Source organism: Cervus canadensis, chromosome X (genome assembly GCF_019320065.1).
Source record: "Cervus canadensis isolate Bull #8, Minnesota chromosome X, ASM1932006v1, whole genome shotgun sequence".
Lineage (NCBI taxonomy): Eukaryota > Metazoa > Chordata > Mammalia > Artiodactyla > Cervidae > Cervus > Cervus canadensis.
This window is the reverse complement of record NC_057419.1, coordinates 137332488-137348442: the sequence shown is the minus strand read 5'-3', so window position 1 is coordinate 137348442 and position 15955 is coordinate 137332488. Positions and strand designations below refer to the sequence as shown.

Genomic DNA, 15955 nt, shown 5'->3' with positions numbered 1-15955 from the left:
GATAGGCAAGGAAAAATAATAGAAGTCAACTCGGTTCTTCAGAAAAGTTAGTGTAGCAACACATGTACTAGAAGCCTGCTTGAAGATAGAAGTACACGTTCAAAGGCATCAGAACCGAGTGGCAGAAAACTTCAGGTAAATGTTACACTACTTCAAAGTTGCACATCAAATGCGAAGCAATTTTTTTTAAAACAGAGTTACGCACAACAGGTACATCTACAATCACATGTACACAGGTACACAAATGTGTGCACACACGTTAGCACTCACACAGCTATTACAGACACTCACACCCATCGGTGATGAGGTTTGCCAGTGATGGTACAACAAGTTGTGATTTGTGTGCCACCACGTAACAAAGCTCTAAGCAAGCTTCAAGACCTTTGTACCTTTCCTCTGTGATCACCACCTGTTAGTGTCATGTTCTCAAAGGTCCAGGTTCCTAAAATCTTAATTCAGTTTCCATCAGAGACAAGCAAAAATAGGAAGGGGGAGCTTGCTCTGATTCATTTTTTAAATTCTGTTCATCTTATATAGTCTTGTTGCCCAAAGGGAAACAAAACCTTATAAGAGGTTCCTTTTGGCTTAAATTTCAGTCAGAATACTGATTGATTTGTACACACTAATTCCTTGAATATGGGAAACTGATCTCTTTATAGGAGCCCTGGGCATAGGAGGGAAAGTGTGTCAAGGAAAGAGCCAGAAAGAGGGGGAGAATGGAGGGTGAAAGGGGGAGGCCCAGAGTGGCAGAGAGGGTCTTCGTGAAGAGACTTTCTGAAGAACTTTGCTTCATTTAGGGGGAAAATGTAGGTTTTAAAATTAAAAAAAAAAAAGAATGGTTTTGGAAATGTTCAATTGATTTGCAAGCAGAATATCACAGTATTGTATATGAAGAAACAGATCCTCTGTTCTCCAGTTCTGTCTTTATAACATTGGCAAAGTTCAGTCAAGATATCAGTTAACAGTGAATGTGGACAGAAAGTTGCAGTTCTGTTCATGAACAAAACTGAGATAATCTGCCCTTTGGTCCTGCATTTAAAATATTAGAAATGTCTCATCCAGATATCAGTCCAGTTGAAGTTTAAGTCTTTGATCAAGAAAAGTTTTGTATATATACTACTCAGAAAGATTCCAGATCATACCTACCTTCTCAGGAACATAACCTTCTTTATCTCCTCTTATTTCAAGGGTTTTCAACTTCAAAACTAAATCTAAGTTTTATACATTAGTAAAATTGATATTGGCCACATTTATACATAGGTCAGTAATGTTCTTAAGAAGGAGCAAGTTGTGAGATATTCACTTTTATACATTTGTTTCCTTTCAAAATGACAGATTGAGGAGGGAAATCAGAAAATAAAAGCAAAGTAGAGTGAATTTCTTAATTCAAAATCACCGGATCTATAAGGCAGCACTAACAATGATCTGTGTTAAGATTATTCAACTGCCAGCATCCACTTGTAGGCTTTTAGAAATTCAGGTTGCTTTCTATTCAGAAGCCTGTGAATTCTCTTTTAGGCAGATCTGGAGTAGACAAAGATGAAATTCCATAAGCATCACGTTTCTTCTAAATTGTTTGTGGCAATGTAATCACTCTAGGAAAAAAATAAAAGATGACAGAATAAGTGTTACTTTCAGGATTAAACTGTGAAGCGTTTTTACCCCCACCCTGTTCTAAAACAAAATTGAACTAGTAGTTTTGAGAACCATATTGAGGACACTTCCTTGGCAAGGACATACGTACTAGGCTGGATGCCTATGACAAACACCAGCACAAGCCCCACAAAGACCTAAGGGCAGTTACTCCTTTTGCCCCCAGGCTCCACTCTGAATTTTCCAGTGGATAGCAGCTTTGTCAATGTGCATGCACTGCTCTACTTTCTCCCAGTGAGGCCAGCAAGTCAGCCTGGCGTTGGGTGGACAAAGAGCAGCTTTTTCTTCTCTCACATGCTTGACTATGCTTCACCAAATTATGTGGCATGAGTCAAACGATTCAAGCACAGCGTTGGTGCTAGTCTCCAGATTCAATCACTAAGGTGTTAGTCACTCAGTCGTGTCTGACTCTGTGACCCCATAGACTATAGCCAACCAGGCTCCTCTGTCCATGGAATTCTCCAGGCAAGAACACTGGAGTGGGTTGCCATTCCCTTCTCCAGGGGTTCTTCCCGGCCCAGGGATTGAACCCAGGTCTTCTGCACTGCAAGAAGATTTTCTTACTGTCTGAGCCACGAGGATTTCATCTAAAAGAGTAAGGTCATACCTGCAAAGGAGATTTGAATGAAATCTCCATCTGTCTTTAAAAAAAAAAAAGTTCTGGTATTACTCTCTTGTCCTTTTGCTTATTAAGAGGGTACATAATTGGGAGTGGGGCAGAGGAAGGGTGTCTGGTATACTGAAGAAGGTGCTGGATTGCAGAAGGGATGGGGATAAATGGTCAGCAAATTGATTATGGGATGTGAGTGTTAAGACCAAGTCACATCAAAGAACCAAATACTCCATTTCATTATAGCTGACCTAAAAGAATCCATGGAAAGCATTCCCCAAAGTAGGCTGCAAGTACAAGATCTTGTATTAAAACAGGGGTCACAAAGAGCCTGACCTGACTGAGCAACTGACCTGAACTGATACATGTTAACTATTCACTCTTTCATCAGAGGTTTTCAAAATGTAACCACTTGCATCTCCATGAAGCATCAAAGCTCTCCACTCCCCTCCCACCTACTTACGGCAATTCAGTCATGATTTACTCTACAGGGCACATGAAATAAATTTTTAATTAACACCATAGATTAGGAAAGATATTGTTTTCCTGTCAACAGTTGGCTTAGGAAATTTTAGACTCTATGTATTTATCAAGCTTACATAGGATGAAAGGTGTGATCAGTAGAGGTTAACCATGATGGTCCATGCTCAGTTATCTGCTGCAAAATTAGACTGTACTAGCATTACAGAATTTTGAAACTACTGTCAGCCAGAGGTTTTTAACAGAAGTTTAAGGTTAGAAAGGTACTGCACCTAATTTGGTTTGCTTTGTTTTAATATAAAAACGTTCATACATAGTATACTGAATATGCCTTAAAGGAGATTTCTTACTACTCCCTGTATTTCACAAGTGTTTTCCTAGAAACATACAAATTAAGCTCCATCTGACTACCCCAACAACATTACACTAAGCCTGAAATTAGGGGCATTTGTTCCTATTAGAGCTTTCTTCCTTTACTTTTTTAAAAGTGATAGGGGTTCTAATAAAAATTTGATTTGTATTTCAATTGTTTTCCCATGACACCTACACACCAGCATTGAGTGAATGCTTGATAACATACTAAAACCTAGCAAATAATGGTGTGATTTCAAGTTTACTTTACAAAATATATTCGTCAACTCTTGATTAGCCATGCCAGTAGAAAGAAATACTGCTATCGAAAACAAGATAATCCAAAAATAATTTGCTTTTGAAATGCATTATGGGAACTTGAGCCACAGATTTACCTGTATAATCCTGTTTTACTTAGGCCAATATTAAAATGAGTTTACATTCCCCAAGAACATTTCAAAGAACACCATAAGAAATAAACCAGAAGCTTGATGGCTGGCAAAGGAAAGCAATTTGGGATTAACACTCCATCAGAAACAGTCTGGAAAATGAATCAAAGGGCTGACAGTCATATCTGAGTTCTGTTTCCTGTTCATTTTGATATCATTTCACCACCAGGAAGGTAAATGGCGGTGCTTTTAATAACGTGATATGATTTTGATGTATTACTTCCACTTGAGACTGATGGGTTATAAATAATTACTGTATCACGTATTCTAACTTTCTGATTAAGCAAAGGTCTTTTTAATGACAAGTTAATTCCACCCCTTCTCCAGAAGGGATAAAACCTCAATGGACTCTGATGGGTCAAAACATTCTCCTACTTGTGGCCCCCCAAATCTGACAGATATCATTTTCTTCTCAAAAACAAATGCAGCAAATGTTTCTATCTCAGTTTTTATAATTATATAAACCTGCCCATTAATCTTTAATATACTGATAAAACACACATGACATCAATACTCCCGCAAATGTATAGGGTGAGCAAAGCAGGCAGTTCCTCCAGGGCATTCCAGGTCTCTTCATGTGAATCTCAAACATGCCTCTATTACTGCCTAAAGTCCAACAGAGCAGTGGTTCCCCTTCCCAGAGAAGCCCAAATGATAATATATCCAGTTAGTCTCTCATTCTTTTTCCACTCTCCCCAATCCCATGGCCTGTTATCTTACCTCCAATCTTCCTAGAACTAAAGAAACAATTCAAGTTCTGTTGAAAATTTTATTAGACAACATGCTATCCAGCCCCATGGTCAACTGGTGATCACCAACAAGCGGGGGCAACAAGTGAAGCACTGAAGATGGAACAAACTAAATGAGGAGGAAATGGAAGCATTTAACCCAAAGATGAGTGTGTAATAATACAGTTACATTACTTAGTTTAGCATTGCCTCTGGCTTATATGTAGATTTTTTTCCACCAATAAGAAACAGATCATCACATCTTTCTATGCCCTGTAAATACATAGGAAGATGACTCTAAAGAGCTTAATTGAAGTGCTATCCCTCAAGGGTGAAAACTAGCAATAACTGCCACTAGTCTTTACAACACCAATCATAACAGACTATTGTCTCCTTCATTGATTAGAAGCTCAAATATGCTTCTCCCTATACTGGCAACGGTTTTGTGATGGAAAACTCAAAAGAATCTGTTAAGGAAAATGAATGATGCTTGTAAACCTCCATCTCTTCAAAGGTCAGTTCAATTGCTTCACACCTGCCGTTTGAAAGCAAGCCCTGGACCACTTATGCATGTTCATTCAGGTCTTGATTATCTGGATACAAACTATTTGGGGATCAGCTACAGGATTTTCATCACAGGTCAGCTTCTCCACTACCTCCCAACACACACTCAGGCCACTTCATGCTGCTGCCTAGTTACTGAAGACTTAAGGAATGCAAGTTACTGGAATTCTAATATAGGCAGTCTCTGATTTACAAGAGACATATTCCAGGGCTCATTGTTTAGTTGAAACTCAAAATAAATTATCCTATGAAAACAATATTATAAATAAATAGTGGACAGGTTCGTAGGTTCGTCCACACAAGCAGATCCCGAACTGAGAGGGGAACGATTTTGACTGCACCCAACAGTCATGTACAACATCATTTCTGTGAGGAGACATGTTCGAAGTTTTAATATGAGACTCCAGGAAAAGATCTCTTCAAGCCATAGTAATAAGAATAGGGTCCCCTAAATTCAAGCAGCTGTAATAACAGGGCCAGGGTGGCAGTAGTGAGGGGTGGGGTTGGGGAGGTCTGAGGGTGAGGACGGAGGCGTAACTTACGAAAAAGCAGGAGTGGGAATTCCCTGGTGGTTCAGTAGTTAAAATTTCATGCTTTCATTGCCGTGGGCACGAGTTCGATCGCTGGTAAGGGAATTAAGATCCCACAAGCCACGTGCTGTGGCCAAAAAAGAAAAAGTAAAAAGCAGCAGCAGGAGTTTAAAACCATATATATTGGTCAAACTTTCAAGGGCACCATGGGTGCAGGTGTGAGTCATTTTCAAGGTGAATTTAGAGTCAGTCTTCATTGATATTCTCTAAGTTTCAAGTCTACAAGTAGTAAATTAGTAATCATAGAGAGGCAAATGATATAAATTGTGAAAACTAGCTAAAGTGACTACAGTTTATGGGGAATTGGATATTCAGTAAATCCAGAAGACCTGGCTAGCATCAAACATAGTGTGGTCAATCCAACCATGAAAACTGCTTTAAACACCAGCCCAGCTGCCTCTGTGCCAAAAAGTGAGACCAGGACAGGCAAGCAATGCTCTTCCTGTGAGTGGAGCACAGGCAGGCTGTGAACTAGGAGCAGCAACTTCTCAGGAAAGAAGTCTTCCCTCTGAGGGCCTCCCTTCCCTTGTGGAACTCCCAGAGTGGGCTCACCTTTACTGCCAGAGAGAGGCCAGGAAAGGCATGTTTTCCTGAAATTAGGGAGGGTAAGACTAACAGAAAACAACCCATAAGAAAGGGGGTGTCAGGAAGTCAGAGGAAAAGTGCAATAACTTTCTCATTTCACTAAATATTTCAGTACATATTTTCATTAATTCTAAAAGAAATTAGTCAGAAATAGTAAGGTACCCTCTAAAAGAATGCAAATCTGAACTAGGATATAGGTCTACATTAAAAAGAAAAATCTTTAAAAACCTCTATTTCTCAAGTGTGCAGCCTAACATCTGAAAAAGAAGATGAAAATCTAAGACCTGTTGCTGAACAACCAATAACCAATGCAGAATTGCTAGAGAATGCAGTTTGATGTTATATGGTGAACCTATTGTCCTGGCAATTTTATCAGTAGCCTTAAAATTAGCAACTGATAGTTGTGGTAAAAACTGAGTGTGCTGTATTCATTTCATTATTATAAAATGTAGCCTTTTTCATCTCTCACTTCTCACTCAGAACCATGCAGTGTTTTCCAGTAAATGATTTTCACCATCTTCGAGCCTGGCAGCACCTCTTAGACAAAACATACTGCAGGCTTTAATTAAGCATTTTACAAAAGTTATTTTCCAATACTGCCAATAAAATGTCTGAGCTATTTTTACATAGTCATAAAACATTTTTTAAAATGGTGCTAAGCAAAATGAATTTATTTTTAAACAAAGATTTTTATGTCCCTAGGAAAGGATTCGATTTTCGAGGTTTCTAAAATGTTCTTCCCTGACTGCCAAGGGCAAATCTGCATTTTAAACAAATGAAGAGCATCTCTTACTACAATGCTTTTTTTTCCCACCTGTCTCATCTTATTCTGTTTTTTGTTTGCACCATGATGGTGCCGACTAGAATATCAGATTTTATACATATAGACAAAAAGGAGTTGAAAGACTTTTGGTAATAACTGGCAAATGTCAATGGAGTATTTGGAAAAACCACACACAGGTGACTTTACTTAAGGAAAGGATCATTAACAGAAGTTTATTGAATACACCCCTTTCATTCCTTTCAGTGTTTCTGTGAAATCCAAATAGAGTATTTGTGTTTGGGAGGTAAAGATGAGCAAACTCCTCCTGCAACCAGATTTAAACCCTTCAATTCCAGTACAAGTTATATTCTTTTATTCCAAAGCTATAAACAGTTCAATGTAATGAAAATGACCCAATCTCTGGTGGATGGCTCAAAATTATAACACTCCGAATGAATTACTTATAAGCAAATTGTATACTATCAAATTCAAGAAGACTTGGAAATTTCCCCAACCTTGCCTATATCATAATCTTCATCAATAGGAAAATAGCAGATTGAACATCTGATGAAAGGGCAGTGTGGTATGCTGGGTGGAGCACTGGACTTGAAATCAAATGTATGGATTTGATTTTCTGCTCTGCCACTTACCTCTTTGACCATGGGAAAGTTCTTAACACCAACTTCAGCTCCAGTACCTGCTATCCCCCAGTAAAATAATGAATGTAAATATGCTTTGCAAATTATAATGCAGTAGGCAACTGTAAAGCATTTCCTCCATCAACAAGTTGACAATTTAACAATGATCCCTTTTAAATCACACACAAGATGCCTGATTTCTCTCTACACTGGTTATCCTCACCTATTTCAACATGAAAACTTGGGGGTCACTCGAAGAGTTTGTTCCCCAAATAGTTTCCTGTTAATGACTCTGAAGCCTTATAGTTCATGTTTGTTAATTAGGGGAAGGAAAAGAAAGTAAGAGATCTTGTTTGAGTACTGATGCATGTGTGATATTCAAGTCCTAGTCCTTGTTTAAAGAGATACTTTGCTAGTGAGTAGCCAAAATTCCAAAATCACCTGGGATGGATTACTCAAAAATAGAATGAATCCACATAAATAATGATTGCCAACACCTTTAGATAACTTTAATAGAATGAAATCCTCTTTAATTGTTATAGATCAAATACCTCTACTCCAAATAACCATCCAGTTTTTTTTTTTTTTTTTTTTTTGGTGGGGATGAATGTTGTCTAAAATAAGTGACCCAACAATGGTGATTGAGAAATCTCTGCTATGCAGAGATTTAACTCTAGTAATGTATAACAAATAAGTCCAATAAACAAAAAATTTGCTCTCAGCACCTATAATTTATAGCAAGAGGATTTGGCGGTAGTACACTGAAAAGGAGCTTATACCTCCTTCGTGTTAATAACAGGGACTAAAATTTCAAAAGGTAATTAATACAGCTTGTTTTTTTTGCTTTTTAATACCAAGTGCTATTATAACATTACTAATTTGGCCAATTCTCTCACCCCTCCGAGAGTTGCTTTTACCTTCTCATCTCTGGAATGGAAAATCAGTGAATTATTTTTAACCTTAACTAACTTCAAACTATGAATTCTACATCAGATACAACAGTAAAAGAAGTAAAAATGTATTCGTAAATCAAGAGCCAGAATAAACATATAAAAAAACTGCATTCTCCTTATAAATGCTAATACTTATAACCCATGTGTTTAAAATCTGAGGACTTCACACTTCTTAAATTAGTTCATTTATTAAAAACTCAAGTCCAGTTTATATTTATGGGTGGTTCCAACTGTCTTAAACAAATGGCTTTGAAGTACTTACTTATATGCAGTATGAATTGTGGGTAAATGAGATTACATATTAATTTTGTGTTATATGAACAAAGCTGTCTCACTGCCTTATGGGCTCCCTTCATCTCACTTAAGTTACAAACAGATCCCAACTGTAAAGATGCCAATTCTGAAGAAGCATGTAAACCATTTTAAGTGAAAATACGACTGACTAAAAAGTGGGATTTGGGGACACAAAACTTTAGCTTTGTGTTTTTTCTAAATGTAATAATAATACCAACAGTAACAACGACAGTAGTTGCATTAGTTGCATAATAATTCACGTGTAACACTTACTATGTGCCAAGCACTCTTCTAAGCATTTGCAAAAATTAAAATTACCCTGAGAGATACCTAACTCCTAATGAAGACTGTGCTTTTGTTCCTTTGTCAAAGCATATTTGTTATTTTCTAAAGTGATCTTTTTTTTTTTTAATGTTAGGAAGGCGGAAGCAAGATCAGAAATGGGTGAAAACTATTCTTTATAGTCACAAAATGATCAGAATCAGCCAGCTTGCTCTTAACCCTTCACAGACAACATTCCACTGTATCAATTTGCATTAAGGTGGTAGCAAAAGTAATTTCCTTCAGTTTCTTTCTATATATCCTTGCTTTTATATATCTCAGTAAATAATGTGCCTTAATCAGTCTCAGGACCAATCATTTTTGCAAGAAACTAAATCACCTGTTGAAATTGTTGAAATGTCAATGTTTGTTAATCCAACGACAAAATTAAAATATGTTATATTTGCAAAGTGCTTTAAAGGCCCAAAGTCCTTTCACATTCCCTCTCTTGTTTTAACCTAAGCACTTACCTCCCTGTGAGATACAGCCTCCTTGCTCGATAAAGTTAGGAATTTCCTCAAGGAACAACACATTTACAGAACATTAGCCTCCAGAATAGCTACAAAGTTATCTGAAGTTATTCATAAATCAGTAACCTATGCTAATTATTTCATGATCTAGATAATATTTGGGAAGACAGGGTTTATTTAAGGAACAAGAAATTTTCACTAACTTTCATCTTTGCTGAAACAAAGAGTAGTGGAAAATATAGGCAAACCTCTACGAAAACTTGTCCTTTCCACAACACCACAGGGACATAGATTGCTATGGAACACCCACATCAGTATCAGTTAGGCTCAAACAATGGCTTAAGACCAGTTTCCAGGTGTGCTTTACGGAATAAAATAGATCTGTTCTTGAAAAGCTTGGTATGAATTAAATGCTTGGAAACAGTGTTGTATATTTTAAACGCATGGTTCTGTTAGTACTGATCATCGTGTGTAAGTGCCCACATGTGTGGGTCGGGGGGGGTCCTCACAATTTAAAGGAGACCTGAATTGAACCCTTTGGCATGCCAAAGCATCCTTTTGTTGTTTTAATGGTCACTCCTTAATGTGTCCATGCTACAAACATGAGTTTTTGTAAGGCAAGTTTTCTAAAGCAGGGGGAAAGAGGGGAGGAGGGCTACACCTGCACTAAATAGGGAGCTTGTTAGGTGACTGTTGTGATCAGTCCCTGACTTGTTCTGCCTGATCAAGCACAGTGGGCAGAGATCCAATCACAAAAGCATTCCACAAAGCAAGCAAAGCAAGAATCTTCACTAAACTGACTACTGGAATGAAAACTGCTGGGGTCCATCCCTTCTCTTCCCTGGAAAAGAAACACATATCAGTAAAGAGGGGAGGCAGTGGAGACTATGGAGACATCTCCCAAAACTGTTTCTCAAGAATGTCTCCAGGGACACTGTAACAACACTGCACGATGTATACAACAGATTTACTTGAAGTCTTATTTCCAAGTCTGACAGATCCTATTCTTTCTTGTTTCTTCCTTTGGAAAAGTAACCCTTTAAAAAAAAACTTTCCCTCTTCCAGGGTAAGCTGCCCCTGAGGTCAGGTCTGCCCCCAGGCTTACTATCCTGCTTTACTGAATTGCCCAGAAGATGCACCAATTAGATGTTTTAAATGGTTTTTAAACCTTTCAAACAAATAGTCATACCCATTATCGTATTACCATACCCTCTTTGGCGGGGGCGGGGTGGGGGGGAATTACATGAAGAAAATGTGGCCCAGCAGATGACTTGCCTGTCACTATTAGTGACATAGAAAAGGAACTCTCAAGATTTCCAGCAATTTATCCTGTGTAAAAACAAAACAAATTAACACCAAAACACATTCCAGAGTCAAACACCGTCTTCTTTCAATCACCTGTTGTTCTGTATTATTTACCTTTGGTTCCCTCCAGACATTCACACTAACAATTGAGATTCAACCTTCTTGGTAAATCTCAGCAAACCAACATAACCATGACTGCTTCTTTAAAAAATAATTTTCAGAGGAGAAGGTCATCAACTCGCAAAGGTTAACAGTTGATTATTACTGCTTAATATCCAGTGCTCTTATTAAATGTCCTGCAATTAAATGTGGTCATTTGCAGAAAAGCAGCTTTTACATGTTGATTTGAAAATGAGTTAATGGGATTCCACGGACGACGACGTCCTGTTTGCATAAATCATAAGCGTTAAGAAAGTCTATCTGAAAGCATCATGTTACACATCCTTAAGTTTGAACTACTTCTAAAAAGTAGAACCAATGTTTAATCGATAATCAGTGCTTTCCAGGTAAGAAACTTACTATATTAAAACTTCAGTTTTAATATAATAATGATTCACATGAATGAATGATTAAAACAGAATTCTACTTTCCATTCTAAATAAGCACCAGTGAATGAAATATATTCCTAAAACTGTAAACAGGGGGAGTGCATCGATTTATTAAGGAATCGCCACTAACTTCAGGGAAATGAATTAAAAAATCACCAACCTCTTTGGGGAGAGTCGAACTTCCCGTTGTCACGTCTTGCAAAGTCCATTCTCACGTACGTGTCGTCGTCGTCAGAATCTTCTCGCTCTGGGGGTCTGGGCACCCGGCCGCGGCCAGGTGATGGAGGCGGAGCGGCGGCTGCAGCGGCAGCCCCACCGGCTCGGTTCTCACCTCCGGCCAGGTCTGCTGATGGGTTTGGGGCTCTGCGGTTCGAGCCACCCGCAACGTCTTGGGCCCCCCTGACCGCGGCACCAGCAGCATTGGCAACAGGTAGGAACCAGCGGGCGGAGGCGGAGTCAAATCCAGCGGCGGCCTCGAGGCCGGCGGCTGCTGCGCCGATGCCGGGAGCTGCGACCAAAGCGGAGGCGGCGGCTAAAGCCCGGCCCACGGCTAAGGTTGGCACGGCGGCCGCGGCCGCGGCGAAGGAGGCGGATAGGTCTCTCTCGAGGCTGTCGGTCGGGAAAGCCGAGATGGCGGCTCTGGCGGCTGCAAAGAAACTTTGCGAACGGCTTTGTGGGCGCCTTCGCTCGATCTCTTCTCGCAGCAGCAGCCTCGCTACAGGTGGTCGTTCGCAGCAGCGGCTGGGGGAGAGAGAAATGTTCATACAGCACTCACAAAATGGGTCGACCACGTAGATGCGACCGGTTTCGGCATCGTAGCGAATGGCACTGTCAGCAAAAGGCACAGCTGGTGTCATCGCTGGGTTGAAAATCACTTCGATGTAGTCACCTTCTTCCCTATTAGCAGTGCTCCCTGTAGCACCTTCCAGAAAGAAGGGATTGGCACCTGGGATAGCTCTGAAGAGATCTGAGAGGTTGTCTGCTGGATTTGGAAACGGCACTCCGAACTCAACATTCACATAATTGGAAAAGGCAAACTGTCTGGGGTCGGCAATTATGCCCCACACACCTGGAAGTCTTTGAAGACATGGATCTGGCATATTATAACCTCTCTTAGGGAAGTCAATGTTGACGTAGCCCCCAGGGCTGTCGGCTTCTCTCTGCTCCTGTGTGGGCTTTTGTGGTTTTGGCTTGACTTTGTTTCCTTTGGTCATAAAAGGAAGTCTATTAGGTCTCTTAGCCTTGTTCTTGGGGGGCCCATCACCTGAACGCTTGGAAGGTGATCCCCCATCTCTAGGCTTTGAGAACGACCCTTCAGCTGAAGGCTTTGAAGCTGTATCTTTGGGGCCTCTGTTAGATGAGACTTCCTTCTCTAGGCCCTTTCCTAGGAATTTTCCAGGTAACATCGGTACATATTCACTGTGGTCACTCTGTCCCAATGGGGAGCTCCGAAAAGGATTTGGCAGAGAGAAGTAGGAGCTCCAACTTTTGGAGGAAGCGCCTCCCTGAGGATTTCTGGGGTTTTTGGGAATGGCGCCAGCTCCAGGAGCCATGAACATGTAGTCACTATCACTGTCATTGTCCTTTGAGTCATCCTCTTTAGCAGGATCAGGTGCTTTTGGAGGACTTGGCACAGGTGGTGGGCTCACTCTGGGAAACATCATCATGTACCCTCTCGAATCTTCGAAAGGTGATCGAGAGTGCCGCTTTTTGGACACAGAGACATTTTGAGGAGCCATGGGCATGTAGTCACTGGAGCTTGCGAGAGGAGCAGCCACGCCTGGCCTCATTGGCACATAGGGATCATCCTCGTCTTCATCAAAAGCTCTGGCTCTGTGGGGCCCCCGAGCTGCACCTTCTGGGGGCTCCGTGTCTTTCACTTCTTTGGCTTCTTTACGTTCTTTTGTGGCCCCTCTGTCTGCACAAAAATAAAGTCGGAACCTTCCCCCAGACTTCCCTTTGCCACCAGTTGCTGCACCTGGTGGGGGTGGGGGTGGAGGTGGCGGAGGTGGCGGCATTTGCTGTTGCTTGCTTTGAGTTAATTTGCCAAAGTAGGATCTTTTCTTCAGAGATTTCCCACGATCACCATTGCCTTCGGGGCCCTTCCCACTCCCTGAGCCTTTGCCCCCTCCCGAGTTCTTGCCACCGCCTGAGCCGTGGCCATCTCCGGGCCCCTGGCCACGGCCTGAGCCGTGCCCACCTCCAGCTCCCTGGCCACTGCCTGAGCCATGCCCAGCGGTGCCCTGGCCGTCTCCCGAGCACTGGTTTCCTCCTGCACTCTGCTCCCCAGAGCCTCTGCCACTTGAGCCATGGCTGCCACTTGAACCCTGACCACCTCCGGAGCCATGCCCCCTGCCTGAGCACTGACTTCCCCCGGAGCTTTGGCTACTGGAGCCTTGCCCACTTGAACCCTGTCCACTTCCTGAGCCCCGGCCATTTCCCGAGCCCCAGTTGTTCATGGGCATATAGTCACCTTCGTTTTCTTCCTGATCCTCTTTGCCCTGAGGACCGCCTTCTTCCCCCGAGTTGCCAGAGCCAGAACCAGAGGCTTCAGGAGACACGGGATCTCGGTCGTGGAGGGCTTCTGTAGGGCACTGGATGCGCACAGGGCTGGGTGCGGCGCGGCGGAAAAAGCTGGCTGGCACTGAAGTCGCTCTCCTGGATCTGCGCCCTCTGGGCAGGTGTAGTCTTCCTTGTCTGGAGGGGGGCACAGGCTCATTGGGTGTTATGTAGCGCCTGGAGAGGAGCATCTCGTCTTCCCCGTCGTCACCGATGGCCCAAAGGTGGCAAAACTGCTCAAAGCGGGACCTTCGGAGCCAGCCACCGGGCTCGAGCGGCAGCATGTCCAGGTGCCTCCTAGTGGACAGCAGGGTTAACAGGTGGCCGCTGATGCTGATGCTGTAGCTGCGGCAGCGGGCTCTGTACTCGTCCGCACACAAGGCTCGCATCTTCTCCAAAAACAGCTCGTGCATGTTTTGGGCCACCACACAGTCATCCACTTGCATCCAGAGCTCCCCCGGACCAATGACGGTGGACCTACCGACTTCCAAGAAGAAATACTGCTCCGAGTGCCCACAGCGACGGATGCTCAGGAGCTGGACGACCACGCTGGCCACTTCGGTATTTAACCTCACGAACAGAACCTCCTCGTCGGTAAGACAGAGCCGGAACACGCCGCTCAGCTCTTTTCGGTGCCCCAGCCCCCTGGGCTTGACTATTACCTGCCACACATCTTTGTAGAAGGGTGGCTCCGCCGCCGCTGCAGCCGCTAGCGCGGCGGGCTCTCCCTCCGGCTGCGCGCCGAGCGTGCCGCAGCGGCGCCGCTTACTCTCAAGGATGAGGCGGCTGAGCAGCAAGTACCAGCTTTCTTGCTCCGACTCATTCTCGGCCACCATCGCGAAATACTCGTTGTGGGTGAAAAGAGCGATGAGGTGTGGGTACCTTGCGTCGGCTCGCTGGCTCACCGAGAAGCACTGGTACAGGGTGATCACGCGCCGCGGTGCAATGAGTGCGGGGACCGTGGCGCCGGAGGCGGCCGCCGCCGCTGCAGCCGCCGCGGCGCGGACACTGTGCCGGAACTTCCTGGCATTTTCGTAGTATTCCAGCCGAGCTGGGGCGTCGGCGGTGTCGAGTTTGAGCACGAAGTAGCGCCAGTGCCCATGCTTCTGCTTCCGCAGGTAGCCGCGTTTGCAGACTTCGTCCCCGACGGGGAGGTCCTCCTCGTCGGACTCCGAGTCTGACCGGGAGCCAGTGGCCGTGGAGAGCCACATGGCTCCCGGACAAGACGACCCGGTCCCAATGAGTGCGGTGGGGGTTCTCGAGGAAAGAAACGGGGTGGTCGCCGCCGCAGCTAGAGCCGCCGCTGTTGCCGCCGCTGCAGCTCGCAGTCTCCTTGTCGCTTGGTCGCGAGCGAAGGAGCAACTAGCCATGGTGATGCACGAGGGTTTTAAGGTGAGCGAAAGGGAGGGGGGGGCTCGGGGAGGGGAGGGATGGGGGAAGAGGCCGTCTACCCCCTCCGCCCGCCCCAGCCCCCCCCTCCGCCTAGGCCCGCGCCCCCGCCCACTCCACTCTAAGCGCGCGGCGGCGGGCAAAACAACACGTGACCGCTGCCTCACGCGGCTGCCGCTGCGGCTCCTGCTACAAGCGCAGCAGAGGGGCGCGAGCCGCCGCCCGCAGAGGTGTGCGAGGGAGGGGGTGGCCGGCCCGAGAGGTGGAGCCGCCTCCAACCCCTCCTAGACCCTCTGGGAGAATCTCCCGGCCTGTGGGTCTCGGGAGGACCCACGGGAGGAGGCGGGGCCCCTGGCCACGCTGGTCCTAACGGGGACTCCACGGAGGCGCGGACTGGGGGTGGGGGGAGTATCGGGAGAAGTTCGAGAGGGGCGGAGGAGAGGGCGGCCGGGCGGGGGCACCACGGCCGGGCTCGATTGGCTGGAGGGGGCGAGAGGGGGCGGAGCGCAACGCTCTCGGGCGGCGCCGGGGAGGAGAGCTCGCAGGGTCCCGGGACTGCTTGTTTGTTTATTTGGGAAGCAGAAGCCAGGTGAAACTGTTGCCAGATTCTCATTGGCTGGGATGGGAGCCAATGGGAGGGTCTGGCAGGCAGACCGCCTCGAATTAATTAGTTTGGGGGGCAGGAGGGGTGCTGAGGGGCAAGGA

General features: G+C 44.3%; 1 protein-coding gene across 1 annotated transcript; it reads right to left on the bottom strand.

The window, feature by feature from the left end:
• Positions 1-1368: 1368 nt before the first annotated feature.
• On the bottom strand, positions 1369-15231 carry IRS4 (insulin receptor substrate 4). Its single transcript, XM_043459102.1, has 2 exons — positions 11463-15231; positions 1369-1595 (listed from the first exon to the last, which is right to left on the bottom strand). Exons 1-2 carry the CDS (start codon positions 15229-15231, stop codon positions 1591-1593), a joined length of 3774 nt encoding a protein of 1257 aa, XP_043315037.1. The 3' UTR covers positions 1369-1590.
• Positions 15232-15955: the final 724 nt, after the last annotated feature.

What these genes read in the sequence shown, in the direction of transcription:
- IRS4 (XM_043459102.1), bottom strand. Translation starts at nt 15,231, where the DNA reads ATGGCTAGTTGCTCCTTCGCTCGCGACCAAGCGACAAGGAGACTGCGA.